This window comes from Morus notabilis, unplaced genomic scaffold (assembly GCF_000414095.1).
Source record: "Morus notabilis unplaced genomic scaffold, ASM41409v2 Scaffold212, whole genome shotgun sequence".
Lineage (NCBI taxonomy): Eukaryota > Viridiplantae > Streptophyta > Magnoliopsida > Rosales > Moraceae > Morus > Morus notabilis.
In genome coordinates this window covers 329,334-345,939 of record NW_010361298.1, presented here as the reverse complement: position 1 = coordinate 345,939, position 16,606 = coordinate 329,334, and the positions used below count along the sequence as shown (strand labels likewise).

The 16,606-nt window shown below is 33.1% G+C and overlaps 2 protein-coding genes and 1 pseudogene across 2 annotated transcripts; 2 read left to right on the top strand and 1 right to left on the bottom strand.

Annotated features, from left to right (window-relative positions):
- Positions 1–1,456: 1,456 nt before the first annotated feature.
- LOC21407427 (probable glutathione peroxidase 2) lies at positions 1,457–5,418 on the top strand. Its single transcript, XM_024166314.1, has 7 exons — positions 1,457–1,614; positions 2,545–2,621; positions 3,622–3,683; positions 3,817–3,935; positions 4,594–4,761; positions 4,860–4,906; positions 5,186–5,418. Exons 1-6 carry the CDS (start codon positions 1,474–1,476, stop codon positions 4,896–4,898), a joined length of 606 nt encoding a protein of 201 aa, XP_024022082.1. The 5' UTR covers positions 1,457–1,473; the 3' UTR covers positions 4,899–4,906; positions 5,186–5,418.
- Positions 5,419–5,865: 447 nt separating this feature from the next.
- LOC21407426 (pentatricopeptide repeat-containing protein At5g64320, mitochondrial) lies at positions 5,866–7,663 on the bottom strand. The gene has a single exon (XM_010099185.2). It carries the CDS (start codon positions 7,620–7,622, stop codon positions 5,883–5,885), a length of 1,740 nt encoding a protein of 579 aa, XP_010097487.1. The 5' UTR covers positions 7,623–7,663; the 3' UTR covers positions 5,866–5,882.
- A 3,279-nt stretch (positions 7,664–10,942) lies between these two features.
- Positions 10,943–13,263, top strand: LOC21407425 (annotated as a pseudogene).
- Positions 13,264–16,606: the final 3,343 nt, after the last annotated feature.

Sequence of the window (16,606 nt, the reverse complement as noted above, 5' to 3'; positions counted from 1 at the left end):
TATAACCTGCTCCACACGCATTATCTTGTTAATGACAACTGAAAAGTTTATTATTTATCAAATAATGAAAAATTTATTTATATAACTATTTAAGAATTTTTGAAGTTATTTTTTAAAAAATATGTGTAAAAATAACAATTGATAAAAAAAACAAAAAAAAATACATTTAAAAAAAATTATTTTAATCAACTAAAAATAAAATAGAATTACATAAAAAAAATTATTCTCATAAAAATAAGATGAGAAATAATATATTTTTAAAAAGTACAAAAAAATTCACAAAAAATAAAAATAAAAAAGAAAAGAAAAGTACAAGGGCTGGTTAGATGTACGAAATGTAAACAAATCTTGACATTTCCGGTTGCTTGCTTGCATAAGCATCTCGCTGTCAACATCACAAACAAATTCTATATAATATATATATTTTTTTTCAATTAGCTCCTAAGGTCCTAAATAAATAAATAAATAAAATAAAGTTCTTGTATTTTTTTTTATGGTTATGGAGCATTAATTGAAGTCAATTTAGCTTTGTCCTACCAACTCCAACCCCTTTATTAAAACCGCTCACACCTGGCGGCCATGACAAGAAAAATAATTAAAATCAAATCACATAATTTTTTTTAAGGAAAATTAAAAATTTGTTTAGTTTATTAATTTGAGTTGAGATGTAATTTTATATAAAAAATTTTTACTGTATTAAATCGACAAACTGAAGAAGACTTAAAATTATCAAATGTAAAACAACAGTTTAGGAAAATCATTTGTTTTAGAGCATTTCTATTTATCGTTATGGGTTAAAATCACACTATTTATTCAAAATGAGTCTCGTCAAATCAGTAAGTGGGACCCTTCGTTTTGTAAGTATGGAAATTTATTACAATGAGAATGAATACCATTTTTCTTTGTTTTAAGTTTTGATTGATCAAAGAGGGAGTCGTTCTTTATTAAAAAAAAAGAGAATAATCTTTTATGGATGGTATTTTTTAGAACAAGAATAATGTTAAGGAAACAAACTCAAGTCTCAATTTTTATGTATCAATTAACATGTTATGTGAGTTGTCATTTTCACATTAATAAGTGTTTAAAATATTATCACGTCAATTAATAAAAATAAATTATATTTACTAATTAAAAAATGTAAAATCTCAATTTTTATATATTAATTAATATGATATATGAGTTATTATTTTTATATTAATAAATATTTAAAATATTATTACATGAATTAATAATAATAGATTGTATTTATTAATTAATAATAACAATTTATTACCACGTAAATTGACGTAAAAAATTGAGATTTGAGTTCGTTATTGCTGACATTACTGAACAAAATAAGGAGGAAAAATGGTCAACAACGTCTGCAATAAATAGGCAATCTCGTCATCGTGACCGTGATGGGTATGTATATATGTATATGTATATATATAGCAATACAGAAAGCGGTTTTGAATTTTACATGCATAAAAGCATATGCATTTGGTGAAATTCAGCAACTGTGTTTCTCTCGTCTTTCTTGGTTTTGCAATTTTCTTCTTCTTCTTCTTCTTATCCAACCAAAAGATGGCCACCTCTGACGACACTCCCAAATCCATCTACGATTTCACTGTCAAGGTTTTTTAATTCATTTATTTTCTAGTTCTTTCTAATTCATTTAAAGCATCATTCTTCAAAGTATTTCTCTATTAATTAATCTCTAGTATTTTAGTTTGTGTAATTGGTAAATCTATTTGGGTTTTCTATCTTTTTTCTATTGGACTTTATTTGTATTACCCTTTTTTGTGCTCTTACAATTGGAAGGTTTTGATGATGAATGTTAAAAAACTCTTTTGTAAATCAGTTGTTGTTATTTATTTGATTTGTTAAGCGTTAATATAAAGAGTAAATTGATGATTTATCAATCGGAAATTATTTATTTTCTTTTTCTATAGAAATCCTATATTTTTTCCCCCATGGTTTAGTTGGTAATTGAATTCAATTTACAGGATATTCGTGGGAAATGTTAAAAACTCTTTTGTAAATCAGTTGTTGTTATTTATTTGATTTGTTAAGCGTTAATATAAAGAGTAAATTGATGATTTATCAATCGGAAATTATTTATTTTCTTTTTCTATAGAAATCCTATATTTTTTTCCCCCATGGTTTAGTTGGTAATTGAATTCAATTTACAGGATATTCGTGGGAAATGTTAAAAACTCTTTTGTAAATCAGTTGTTGTTATTTATTTGATTTGTTAAGCGTTAATATAAAGAGTAAATTGATGATTTACCAATTGGAAATTATTTATTTTCTTTTTCTATAGAAATCCTATATTTTTTCCCCCATGGTTTAGTTGGTAATTGAATTCAATTTACAGGATATTCGTGGGAAATGTTAAAAACTCTTTTGTAAATCAGTTGTTGTTATTTATTTGATTTGTTAAGCGTTAATATAAAGAGTAAATTGATGATTTACCAATTGGAAATTATTTATTTTCCTTTTCTATAGAAATCCTATATTTTTTTCCCCCCCTTGATTTAGTTGGTAATTGAATTCAATTTACAGGATATTCGTGGGAATGATGCGAGTCTAAGTGAATATAGTGGAAAGGTTCTTCTGATTGTGAACGTTGCTTCAAAATGGTAAGCAAAGTAACTTGTTGACTTCTTTTATGAATAATTATTTTGCTAATCTTGTATCATTGTCTTAACTCAGGATTTTGAATTTTCTGATAAGCCTCTTAATAGTTATTTTGTCTAACATACTTGAAGAACTTCTGTTTGATCCAAGAGAGTGGTTAAAATAGTAAAAATTTTACGATTGGGATTGTTTCAAATGAAAACTGCTTTAGACTTGATTCCGTCCGATGAAAGCCGGTATTTAGGAATGGAATGCAAAAGGGTGCGGTATTGATATTGTCGAACACAAGGTAGAGATGCTTATTTATCAATGATTCGACCAACTGAATTTGGTTCTGGAAACATAGAAAATATTTCATGTTCCATAATTAGATGCAACTTTTAAAAGAAAATATTTCCTGAATTTGGTTCCGGAACACGACGGAGGACCATAGCCTGCCACCGAGCCGGCCAAGTTACCTTTTTCTCTGTAAATTTCCCAAGAAATTTCCTTTTCTTTCAGTTTTTCTCGTTCAATCAATAATGTTGAGTTGTATTTTCATTTTTCTTTTTTTATAAGAAACATTCTTTGTTGATCTGAAGATAGTTCAAAGGAAATGAGGACAAGAGTTCTCAAGACACCACCTCAATAACTAGTCGGCCCATTATATCTCTCCAGTTCAAAATAATTAAAGAAAATGGAAGTCCTTAAAGACTTCATTCAGTAGTACTGTTGTTTTGAATTCTCTCGTTTATCAAGAACTCCATTTCCACTGCACCAGAAGAAGTCTCTTTTGCTTCCCTCAGAACTCGGTTCCGAAACAAAACCTTAGCAATGTCATAGCATATTAAGTACAGTTTTGGTGATGGAGTGCTAGTTACATTTCTGTAAGAAGTTATCTCTACAACTAGTACTAGAACTTCTAAAGGAATGCATAAACTTCGTCACAGTAACAACTATGCGTTTTTTTTTTTTTTCTACGACATTGAACGCAAATTTTATTCTCTCGTTGTAATTTTGCAGTGGTTTGACACAATCAAACTACAAGGAGTTGAATGTTCTTTACGAAAAGTACAAAAACAAGGGTATGTTATGAAACTCAATTCTCTCGCATAGCCGTGCTCTACACTAGCTAATTCATGTTTCAGAATTTAACAGCAAAAAGGGTGTGGTTTGTAAGAATTAAATGGTTTCTTGTCTTGCCTATATCTCTTGTAGGTTTTGAGATCTTGGCATTCCCTTGCAACCAGTTTGCAGGACAAGAACCGGGAAGCAACGAGGAAATTCAGGAGGTTGTATGCACTAGGTTCAAAGCTGAATTCCCAATCTTTGATAAGGTAATCCTCATAATTGAAGGAAAATATAAAAGCTTCTTAAAACTTCATATGAATGATTATGCTTCTATCCTTTTAAAAAAAAATAATTTCTTAAAACTTCATATGAATGATTATGCTTCTATCCTTTTAAAAAAAAAAAAAAATAGCATCAAACCGGTCTACTCTTCATGCCTATGTTCTTGGAATACTATTCGCCTACCAATTGTTGGTTCCATTTTTTCCCCATGCTAAAAATAGCTTAAACGCAGACAAATTTTTTTCAATCTATTTGAAAATGTTCTTTTATTCCTTGTCCAATTACAAAGAAATGCTGCTCTATCTCTCGATACCATTTCACATGCAGCAAGGTTATCTTAATATCACTTTTTGTCTGTAAAATAAACATAATTCTTCCGGGGAATTTCTCACCCAAACCAACGTGGTGGGAGCGATTGCGTTTGCACCCGGGGTCCAAGGTTCAAATCCCGGAAACGGCCTCTCCTTTGGGGGGTAAGGCCGCGTACATAAGGGATTGAGCTTTCTCCCGAACCTGTCATAGTACGGGAGCCTCTTTGGCACTGGGGTCCGTCTTTCTTTTTTTTTTTAATTTTTTTTAATTTTTTTTTATATTGGACTCGTATCTTGCTATTTTGGTTTGAAATCTCAGTCTGTTTGTTAGGTTGAGGTGAATGGGAAGGATGCAGCTCCCCTTTACAAATTTCTAAAATCACAGAAAGGGGGTTTCCTTGGAGACGGAATTAAATGGAACTTCACAAAGTTTTTGGTAAATAAGGAGGGGAAGGTTGTGGAGAGATATGCTCCTACCACATCTCCTCTCAAAATTGAGGTCAGAGAAAAAGAAAATTCCCTTTCTATTTATGTTTCATTTTGATGAATAATGTTATTGGTCGCCGCTAACTTCGTCTCTTAATTTTCTTCCTGCAGAAAGACATTCAGAATCTATTGGAGGCGGAGTCTTCCTAAGTATGAAGGTTTGATATGTCTTCATTCATTTGTGATTTTGTTAGGTACAACCTACATTCTTTGCGTTTACGCCGTGAATATTCACGGCCACATTAGGATTGGTTTTTTTATGTTAAAAAAAGGGTTTGGAATAAATTGAATGGGGAGATAATTTCTTTGGTTGTGATTTGTGAAGGGCGTTCTCTACATTGAGGTCAGAATTAATTGTGTTATTTGTTAGAACGAAACTCCACCTTTTAAAATGAAACGAAAAATGGAACCTTACCCTCTTCCTCTTGGATTTGCAGGGCATGTTCGCTTTGGATTTGCAGGGCGGTCTCGGATCATGCTGTGTTTATGTAATAAATTATGAATTGTGTAAATGATAAACATGGTAGTTAAACTGATGTTTGTTTGTTGGATGGTGAAACCAGTGCTTGATATACTCGGATCATGGTGTGTTTATGTAACAAATTATGAATTTTGTGTAAATTATAAACATGGTAGTTAAACAGATGTTTGTTTGTTGGATGGTGTCAGTTTTCAGAGTAAACATTTTAGAGTATGAATAGCAAATAAGCAGTAGTTCTACATAATCGCAAAAGAATTACTGAGCACCTTGCATATTTGTACATAACCATAAGTGCGCGCGCGCGTATGCATATATATATATATATATATATAGTATATGCATATATATATATATATATATAGTATACAAGACTAGCACTGTTAGTCCCGAAATAATTATATTAAACACAGGTTTGTGGTTCAAGGGTTTTAAACAATGCATTTAATGTTACTATTTTGGTTAAAATTTCACCACAAATAAGAATGTTAGTCCAGAAAAACCGGAGTCAAAAGCAGCCTGTTATGTACTTATGAAAGAAACCTTCCAAGTATTTTCACCGGCAGGCATTTTCCTTTTAAAGGAACCCTCAGGTTCACACCCAACATTTCTCAACGGCAAAAGGAAAACAATTGTCATTACTTACTAGACAGTTCTCACTTCTTCCCATCAGAGTAGTCTACTTTTTCCATTCTCTCCAGCAATTCCTGAGCTATTTTCCGCTTGCCGCGCTTTTCAAACGCGTGTTCAAAACCGTCCCTTATGTGCCCCGGTGGATGAAGACCCCTATCCATCATTGATTTTAGTTTCTCATAAGCATCCTCCAACCGACCCATTTTACAGAGCTTTTGCAAACTCTGGCTCTCCAACTTCCTTTCCAGTTTAAAGAACAAATCCATCTTCCCAGCTTGTGACAAGAGATTCACCACCATATCATATGTGTGAAAATGTGGGGACCACCCAAATCCCAACATTTCCATCAACAAGTCATAGGAAGCTTCCCAATTTCTAGCTTCAACATAAGCATGAATCAATGCAGAATATGTCAAACTATTTGGCACGCATCTGTTTTTATTCATGATCTTATAGACCTTTTGAGCACTATCCAAATCCCCAATTTTGCACAGCATGGAGATAACAGAATTATAAACCGAAAGCTTCGGTTTCTTCCCTAGCGAAAGCATCCTCCAAAACAAACGGCTTGCTTGCTCCACAAGACGATGATCGCACATGGCTTTCATCACGATAGAGTAACTCTCATCGAGACAACTTGGTTTCATATTCTCAACAACTTTCAATACCTCGACGGCGTCATCCATTTTCCCCACTCGACAAAGCTCCAACAGGAGCTGCACTATGACAAATGAGCTAGGTAACAAACCGATATAATGAGCTTCCCAAAACACTCGAATCGCAGGCTCTATAGCACCACTCTTCTTCACACCTACATTCGGGACTAAAATCGTAGAAGGCCTGCGGTTAGTGCTTTCTTTCACCCTAACCTTCTCAACCCCTCCTTCTTTTGCGCTGAACTCACACAACTTACCAACAAGAACGTTCACCGCCGTTCGGGTTGGAACCAAACCAGCCCTGCTCCTCATTTCACCAAAAACCTCAAGGGCAGTATCAACTCTATCGAATTTACACAACCCAACAATAATGTTGCTATATGAATATGTATCCGGGATTTCGATTCTCCGAAAAACCTCAAGTGCTAAATCAATCAAGCACTCCTCAGAAGAATTCCTCTTACAAAGCACATAGAGCATGTTATTGTACACATGATTATCAGGTTTTTTGCACCCGAATCTCGACCCCATTTCTTCAAACAAGCTAAGCGCATCCTTAACCCTCCCTTGTCTACCCAAATACCTAATGCAAATCGAACAAGCACGGCATGAGACGTGGCCTCCATGGGAGGCCAGTGTCAAGAGAAAGCATTTCATGTCATCAAACAGTTTCCTCCTTCCTAAGAAATCAGCCATGAACTCAATCACACAATCATCAAACTGAAAACCCATTTGCAATCCAGCCCAAGAAAAGAATTCCAAGGTTCTAATCCTACCCAATTGCCTATAATTCATCAAAACCTGAAGAACAACAGTTGAGCTGAGTTTTTCCTCGTACCCTTTTAACAAATGGTCAATATTTGCAGTTTGGCGATTATGGTTGGTGAGCAAAGAGCAAATAGAGGTAATAGGAGAGAGACTTACAGCTGCAGTGTGAGAATTTGTTGCAATAACAGAAGAGGGTTTAATGGAGATGGTGGAAAGAGAAGAAGAAGAAGAAGAGTGGAGGAAGAAGAGTGAGAGAGATTTAAGGAGATTGGAGGAAAGAGAAGGAAAGCCATGAATTTGAATAGGAAAATGAACAGGGTGATTTCTCCTCCAAAACATTACAGAATCAGAGATTCGATTCGCCAAGGTAAAAAGGACTCGTTCACTTGAGTAGAGTTCGAGGTTTTCTTTCTTTTTTTTTTTTTTTTTTTTTTAAAAAAAAAAGTTTTTTTTTTTTTTTTTTTTTTTTTTTTTTTTTTTTTTTTTTACAACAAGAACAACTTTGGTAGCACGGACGGTTACTGTTATGGCTAAACATTTATCATAATGGACTATATTCAGTACCACAGTAGGATACTATCAGTCACCGATGGGCTATAGGCAGTATGTTGGTCTGATAACAGTGGTAGTTGGTATTTAAACGTATGGTAATTACACAAAATACCTACTTTGAAAGCCTTGATGTTCTTTTAGCCAAAAATCAAGTAAAAAAAAGAAGGGGAAAGGAGACATACCCCTTAAAAGTGTACGAGTTACGACCTTTATTTCTTACTCTTGATTAATAACTATTTTAGTCAAAATAACTGTACCAACAAAAGGAAATTCAGTAATTTTCTACAAAAAAAAAAACGTAATTGTGCTGTAAAGTTCCCACCATTTACAGGTTCGAGCAGGGCAGAGTCTCAGAAGCCCAGGGTCAAGGTCCAGTCCTTTATTCATACTTGGGGCAGGCCCGTTTGGCATTCTACAATAGTCAGCCGAACTAGCTCAAGTCTTGCACAACAAATATTTTTGAAATATTTTAAGAATAGCAAAATAACGTTGTAAATATTATGATGATTTTAATTTCTTCACTATTTATAACATATCATAAATTGTTTTGCTATACCTCAACGTTCCTAGTAAGAGTATGCTGTCTAAAACAGCTTGACTAAAACCTAAAAAATTTGTGTCTATTTTTAGGTAGAATGTTGGCAAAGGATCACGACGTTTGGTTTATGGGTTTAAAATCATGATTCAGAATTATTCTCAATTTACGTGTATTTTTTATAAGAATAAACACTCTAGAGAGTCACAAATTATAATCTGAACAATGACACGAATTCTTGCTCTAAACGCATATATGTCTTAATGTTTACAAATCCAGAACATATACCTTTCTCTATCTAGCACGGTTCTCGAAGGCTAACAAACTCTAACAAAAAATGGTTACAAACAGAAATGCCAAAACAAACAAAATAGAACAAAGAAAACAATAGAAATTGGTTGCAACAACCAACTCTCAAACGACATGTCGTAACAAGGCATCAAGCGACATAGTCATTCATCCATATTGGAGGCTTCCTGGTGCGACGTGGGCTTCTTGTGCCTTGGGCTGATTTCTGATCTTCTAGGCCCAATTCTGGATTAGCTTCCTCTTCAATTGTACTCTCTTGTAATGGGGCTTGGTGACTCCAAGGGAATGGGCAGAGTCTTATCACTCTCTCTCTCTCTATACACACACACACACACACACACACACACATATATATATATGAAGTAATTTTGACATTATCATTTTAATATATATATATATATATATCCTTGCAAATTTTTATTTTTAATTCAGCCAGCGGACAAGTATATTCTAAGTATATTTTCCAAGACTTCGTTCTTTGGAAGGTAGTGTTTTGTATGTCTTATTAATTATCTCAACATTATATATATCGAGTACTGTATTCTATTGCATTGCATTCAATCATTCATTGTTAAGAATAATCACAGAAAATACTAACAAATTGTCAGTAAAATATGGCATATTTTCAATAATATATTATAGAGTTTTCTGTATATATATATATATATATATATTGTTTGCAGATGACATTGTACTCTTTATTCCTTCCTACTCGTGTTTAAATGCAAATTCTCAGATCCGCACCAATCACCAAGCATGATTCCAGAGCTTTTCCCCTCCTCTTTGGTTGTTACTCTAATGTCATTAAAATTTTCACCATTTGTATATCCGGTAGAATGTTGAATAATTAATTGCAATGATTCTCATTCATTTCGCTTGTTCAAATCGCAATATAAATTTTCACCACAGTGTTTTTTCTTATAAAATATTAAATTTTAACTTTTTCTGCTGCAGTATTTTTCTCATATGAATTCACTTTTTAACTTAAGTTTTCAACTCGAACGAATAAAATGAACGGTGTTTGCGTTTGTGCTAATTTCATTGATTTTCTCTTTGTTTTGTTCGTTCGAGTTGAAAACTTGAGTTAAAATAAGTGAATTCATGTGAGAGAAAATATTATAACAGAAAAAATTGAATTTTCAATTTTTGTAAGAGAAAACATTCTAACAAAAAATTTGAATTGTGATTCGAACTAGTGAAATAAACGTGGCCTTAAATATCTATTCGATTCTCTCCAAAGAAAAAGAAAAAAGGATAAGGCCAGTGCAATGAAATAGTACAACACATGCTATCAGTTGGTTATTTATGATTTAGGACTTTCTCTAGTAGTCTTTGTAAAAATGGACCACTGGTAATCTTTTATTTTTTAACCGTCGATTTATATTAAAATATGTTAATTATGTGTATTTTTTTAATTTGATGTGACTTTAACTTAATTCAACATCAAAAATTAAGACTACCGATAAGATGGACTACCGAATAAACTCTCTTATTTTTTTTCACTTACACTCTTCCGCAAAGAGATAAAAAAACAAAAAACCAAAGTTTCTACTTTCCATATCAGATATTATAATCTGCCATTTGTCAACATTTCGAAGAGATCGCGGATATTCCAAAACCTTTACCAATACTCTGTGTATTTTTTTTTGGATTACGAATGTTTTGTTGAGATCATGAATATTGTAGGCACATAAAAACGACAACAGAATTGACTTTTGAAATTATGAGTTTTTTTTTTTCCCTTCAGAAGTTGACTAATTACCATGTTACCATCAGTCCAGCTTTCAGGTTCGTTTGAATTTGTATACCTTGTAGCTGGCCTGTAATATTATTGGATAGTGAACTGTAGGAGGAATTTTTTTTTTCTTTTAATCTACTGGTACATTGTATAATTTCGAATTTGGAGTGATAAAAGTCTTCATTATGTTAGTTACGCTAAATTTAAATATTATTGTTATCATTTATATAATTATTAACAAGAGTTTATATTCGCAAACAACAAACGTACGAGGAAATGTGTGAACATAAATACGATTACCGACCTCCATACATATATACTAGTATTTTATACAATTGTCTTGGTCAATGGAGCTCATATGGCCGGACATCTTGTAATTATCTATCAATATTATATATATATATATATATATATATATATATTCTACATCAACCGGTGGTTCTCCTACCTCTATATAAACACATGTTCAAAAGAATTTTGGAGTATCAATTAAAATAACTAGTTGTTGTAAGTAGTAGGATCAGAATGGCAGGGCGTAATAAGTCTTTATTAGTTGTATTTACTGCTATTATGATTCCTGCATGTGCACAACTCACAACTGATTTCTATGAAAAGTCATGCCCTCAGGCATTGGGCCTCATCAGATCAGCAGTCGCACGAGCCATTAACCGCGAGAGCCGAATGGGAGCTTCACTTCTCCGCCTCCACTTTCATGATTGCTTTGTCAACGTACGTAAGATGTATATACTAATATATATATATAGAATCATAATAAAATGTTTTTTTTTTTAGGGGGTTAATTTTGTGTTGTGGATATCTGTGGTAATATATACAATATCATGAAATTTCTGTTTCTTTTAAGTTTGGTTGGAGGATTCAAACCATGTGATTCGAACAATTTTCGATTTACGTGAATTTTTTATGAGAGAAAATACTGTAGCGAACCACGAATCATGATTCGAATCAGGGAATGAATCCCTCTACCAAACACCCAAGCAATTTGTTGTTAATTGGTAGAAAATCCGAATGACAGAGAAGTAAAATAAATCGGGATTTCACTTTAGTATAAGAACACGTCATGGACCACCATATATACTTAATATGTAAGTATTATGTGGTAAAATAAATTCGAATGACTTCTTAATATGTAAGTCGGCCATAAGTCCTTAAAAAGTCTCAAACTCTTATAGTTTGAGGTGGAGCCATATTATAATTTCATTAGAAGGGTAGACGAGCAGCATTGTCTCCAGTACTGTCATTAACAGTAAGAAAATTGCAAACAAGGAATCACAATCTGTGGTTATCATATGTATTTACTTTATGGGTTATTATATATATGTGACATAGTTTCATCATGTCATGTAATACGAAACAAAACGTTCGACTTTCAAGTGTTCATCGTTAATATATATGCATCCAGATATTTATATATTGTGTTGATATGGATTACAGGGTTGTGACGGATCAATTTTGCTTGACGACACTGATACCTTCACTGGCGAGAAGACAGCCATTCCGAATTTAAACTCAGTGAGGGGTTTCGATGTGGTTGATGAAATCAAAAGCACTCTTAATGAAAGTGCAAAGGCAACGTGGTCTCTTGTGCAGACATTTTAGCTGTTGCATCTCGCGACTCTGTTGACCTAGTGAGTTCCTTCTAATTTCTTTTCATATATTCTTATGTTTGTAGACTTGTAGCAGGACATAACATAATTATGTGAAATATATATATATATATATTTTTATTTATTGGTAGATAATAGTTTTAAGATGCGAAATTCTTATTGAATTTTGCTCTAACATTTTTGTTGTTATTTTGATAAATCTTTCTAATATTTAGATACAACTTTTCTACTTATATAATTATTTACTAGGTTTTTTATATGTATGCGAAGGAACACTTTAAAGATAGTGCATATTTTCAAGGTTAAGTTGTACTAAAACATGAAATGTTATATTACTTCATTCTAATGTGTTTGCGGGCCCAGTTTTTTTCTTCAAAAGTGAAAGAGTTGGAAAAAATAATTGTATTAACCTATTAAAATTAGACACATATGAATGACTTCATAAGGACAAATCGAAATGGTATACCAAAATAATGTCAGATCAAACAACATGAAAATTTAACAGAAAACAGATGAATTAGATATAGCTATTGCCAACTTGTTACGTGTACCTATTTCATAATTTATTTCTTTCATATACCTTCTATTCAATATCCTTCAGTAACTAATCATTTGCCTGTTGTTATATACATATATATATATATATATATATATATATAGTTGGGAGGTACTAGTTATGAAGTGTTGCTAGGTAGAAGAGATGCAAGAACTGCAAGCTTTAACGACGCAAATACCAATCTCCCTACTCCATTCTTCAGCTTCTCTCAACTTGTCTCCATCTTCGAGTCACACGGCCTTAAGCTAAAAGACCTCGTTGTCCTCTCAGGAGGCCATACCTTAGGGCTAGCCAGATGTGTCAATTTCAGAACCCGAATCTACAACGAAACCAACATTGACTCTAATTTCACGGCCTCCATGCAAAAGATCTGCCCCGCAACCGGAGGAGACGATAACACGACGGCACTCGATGGAACCACGCCAGCAAAATTTGATACCGCCTACTTTAAGGGTTTGATTGGATCAAAGGGTCTTCTCCATTCCGATCAGGAGCTCTTCAAGGGAGATGGGGGTGAGAGTGATAGTTTGGTTCAGTACTACAATAACAACCCTAAAGAGTTCTATAAAGACTTTGGGGATTCCGTGATCAAGATGGGTAATATGAATGTTCTTACAGGGAATGATGGGGAAATAAGGATGAATTGTAGGAAAGTTAATAATTAGCCAAAGTTCTATCTGTTATTAGCTGGATCAACTGCTCTCAATTAGTATATCTTGTTAAATGTAGAATCATATATATACATAAATACATATATATATGTATTAGTTCGTTTTATAAGGTGCTTAAACCAAATGATGTGATGTTCTTCTGCATTTATAGTATTGGTAATTAGTTATAATAAATACCGGTGTTCATAGAGCTAAGGGTTCATTTTTCTTTTTTATTATTCTAGAAGAACAACAAGACAACAAGAGGAACAATTATGAAGTCAACCCATTCAAAGAACAAATTACTTCATGTACATTGTGCCATATTAAGGTTGAATATTTGTTTCTGATGAAGCAAAAGACCAAAAATTGAAGATCCTTAATAACCAGAAGTCAAAAAAAAAATTTAAATAAATAAAATAAATAAAAAAAGATAAGAGCCTGCATGGTTGGATATAAGCCTAGTTATTTCTACCATATTGGTGTATCAGTAAGGATGCATTTCTTTCTTCTCTTTTAAGAATGTGTTCATGGTTCAATACTCTACAATCCCACTTTAAGGCCCTTACCTAACCATTATTATGCTGCGATGTTGAGTGTGTGATGGCATGAGTGAAAACTGAGTCAATCTTGTGTGCAAAATTTGGTAAGGTCTTTTCTGGTCAAATGGTGGGCTCCAAAATTTTAAAAGTGACGAAGAGGATGGGGCGACATGCACTAATGATCACCCTTTTTCTTGAGGGGGAAAAAAAGTCTAGCCATTTCTTTGTTTATAATTTGTAATATTTCTTCTTTAGATCAGTAAGTCTAGAAGCCAAGTGGGAGGCATATATCTATCACTTTATTGAATTCTGTTAGAAGTATAAGCAGTTTTTCGACATTAGGCAGCTAAAATCTCCAAAATCAACCCATACTTATCAGTTATTATCGTAATTATTTTCATTATCCATAGTGCAATGGTACTATTTGTCACTAAGAGTGAATATAACTCCAGAATTGTCCTCAGGAACTTTTATTACAAACATATAACTTAAAATGCCATTACTGTTTAAAAGATTGGAATAGAATCTCCACACTTAAGTATTACGATCTATTACTGACCGGGATTAACAGAAAATGATGCAGGAATATTTCAATAGTTGTTTTTGTCTTATAGTTATTTGGGATTTTCAGCAGAGTTGGTGTCATTTTGGCGTCTTTCTATTTGTTGCTATGTGTCGTTTTGGCTTATTTTTCCTTAATGCCTTAAAAGGTGAGATCTGTATGAAGGTTTAGTTTAGTTTTGGATCATCTGAATAGAAATTAGAGAGATCTTTCTCTTATTTTTCCCATCCCATGGATGTGTTTTAGGTAGATTTTAGGCCGGTAAAATGTATCCTCGAAAGACTTCCTAGTTCCTACGTCAGAAAGTCATGTGATAACTCTAGGATTTCGAGTTATTTGAGGCATTTCTAAGCTTATGATTGGCTCATCCAAAGTTTAGTTGTTAATTTTCTGCTTTATTTGCTCAACTTTTGGGTTTATTTGGTGCACTCTACTGAAATTCATTTGTGTGTAGTTTCTATGTTAATTTTGAAGAAAATTGCTAACTTGTGTCCAAAAGGGTGTCGTTTCTGATTTGCAAATTTTGTGATGATAAATGCTGCAACAATTGCTACAGCAAAAATGTGACAGCAAGCATTTAGTGGATGACGTCAGTGCATAAATTTACACGGGAATTAGGACACAGAATGCATAAGACAGAATTGGTGCCTAGTCAGCTAGACCCAACATGCCACCTCAACGTCTTTGGTTGCCCTAAAGAGGAATGCACCTGAAAACCCAAGAAGGAGAGGGGGCAGCCGCCAGAGAGAGGAATTTTTGGAAGGAAGCAAGAGGAGAAAAGAGAGGGATACGGGAGTGAAGAAAAAAAGGCAGCAGAGAGTAAAAGAAAACAAGACCAGAGAAAGAGAGGGATGCAAACAAGTACGTAGGAGACACATTTTTGGCTGAAAATCTCAGGGAGTGAAGCCACGGGAGGAATCCACCAAGCTTCACCTAATCTTTACTGTTGTCCTCCTCATTTTGATTTGTCTTTCCTCTTCCTCTGTATTCAATTCATGGCTGTGTATTTTGTTGAAATTAACAGAGCCAGTATGAGCTAAACTTATTTGACTGGGATGATAAAGTACCCGGAAGTGTAATAAAAAAAGAAAGATTATTTAGGTGCATGCAACTCCATCAAATGAGATTACCTTGGGAACACTATAGTATATCATGTTTCTTTGGTTCTAATTTTTTATTTTTATTTTTTTTAGGGGTATAAGGATAGCTATTTCTTTGTTTGTAATTTTTTTTTTCCTTTAGGGTAAGTCTAGAAGCTAAGATGGAGGTGTATATCTATCACTTCATTGAATTCTTGTAGAAGCATAAGCAGTTTTTCAATATTAGGCGTATTGCCGTGTTTGAGATACCTGAAAAATTTATTATTTATCGAAATTCGTCCGAAAAACGCACTTAATATTTGATACCAAGCCGTAACTAATGAAAAGAAAGATAGATATAGGCTCATTCGAGAGAGTCTTGACCTCAATTTAATGATAAATTCATTTGAAGGAATTCACAACCTCCTAATAATACAAAAATGTCAAAATAATTCATCCACCCTCTTTTTAGATTCCATCCAATGACTTAGAGAGATTACAAAAAATAAATAATAAATAAATATTTTCCATTAATCACTAACAACATGATATGTTTAATGTAAGGATAATGCCTAGAAATATGGGATAATTTAACAACTAAATATTGAATATTCCAATAAATAAAATCTAAATGCTGGATCCATAATATTTGAAAATAAAAATATACGGATACCTTACAATTAATATTGTTATTAATTTAAAACGTAATGATAATAATTAAAATGCCATTATATTTTAAAATAAAAATACAAACATGTAGCTTAAAATGCCATTACTGCAATTAAAAGATTGGAATACAAAAGTAGCTACGTACCTGGACAAGTAGTACTGATTTCCACACACATCTCTATTAACTGATCAGATTATAAAATCACAACACATGCAACACCAACTAAATATCAAAAGCACAATTGAAGAAACTATCAGTACATGAAACTGTTAACAACTTTGTTTAGTCATTATTTTCAACATGGCGTTGGCGAAATCGCTGAAAAATGTTTCAGCATTATTGCTGTACTTGGTGACCATGGAGTCAATCAGACCGCGACTGAAAAGTTGCTGTTTCTTATGCAAGAGGCCCTTGCTGATCAACAAGTTCTTGAAATTGGACTTGTTGAGTCCAGTGAAGAAAGGTTCTCATCATCTTCTTTGTTCGTTATGCTATTTGATTTTAG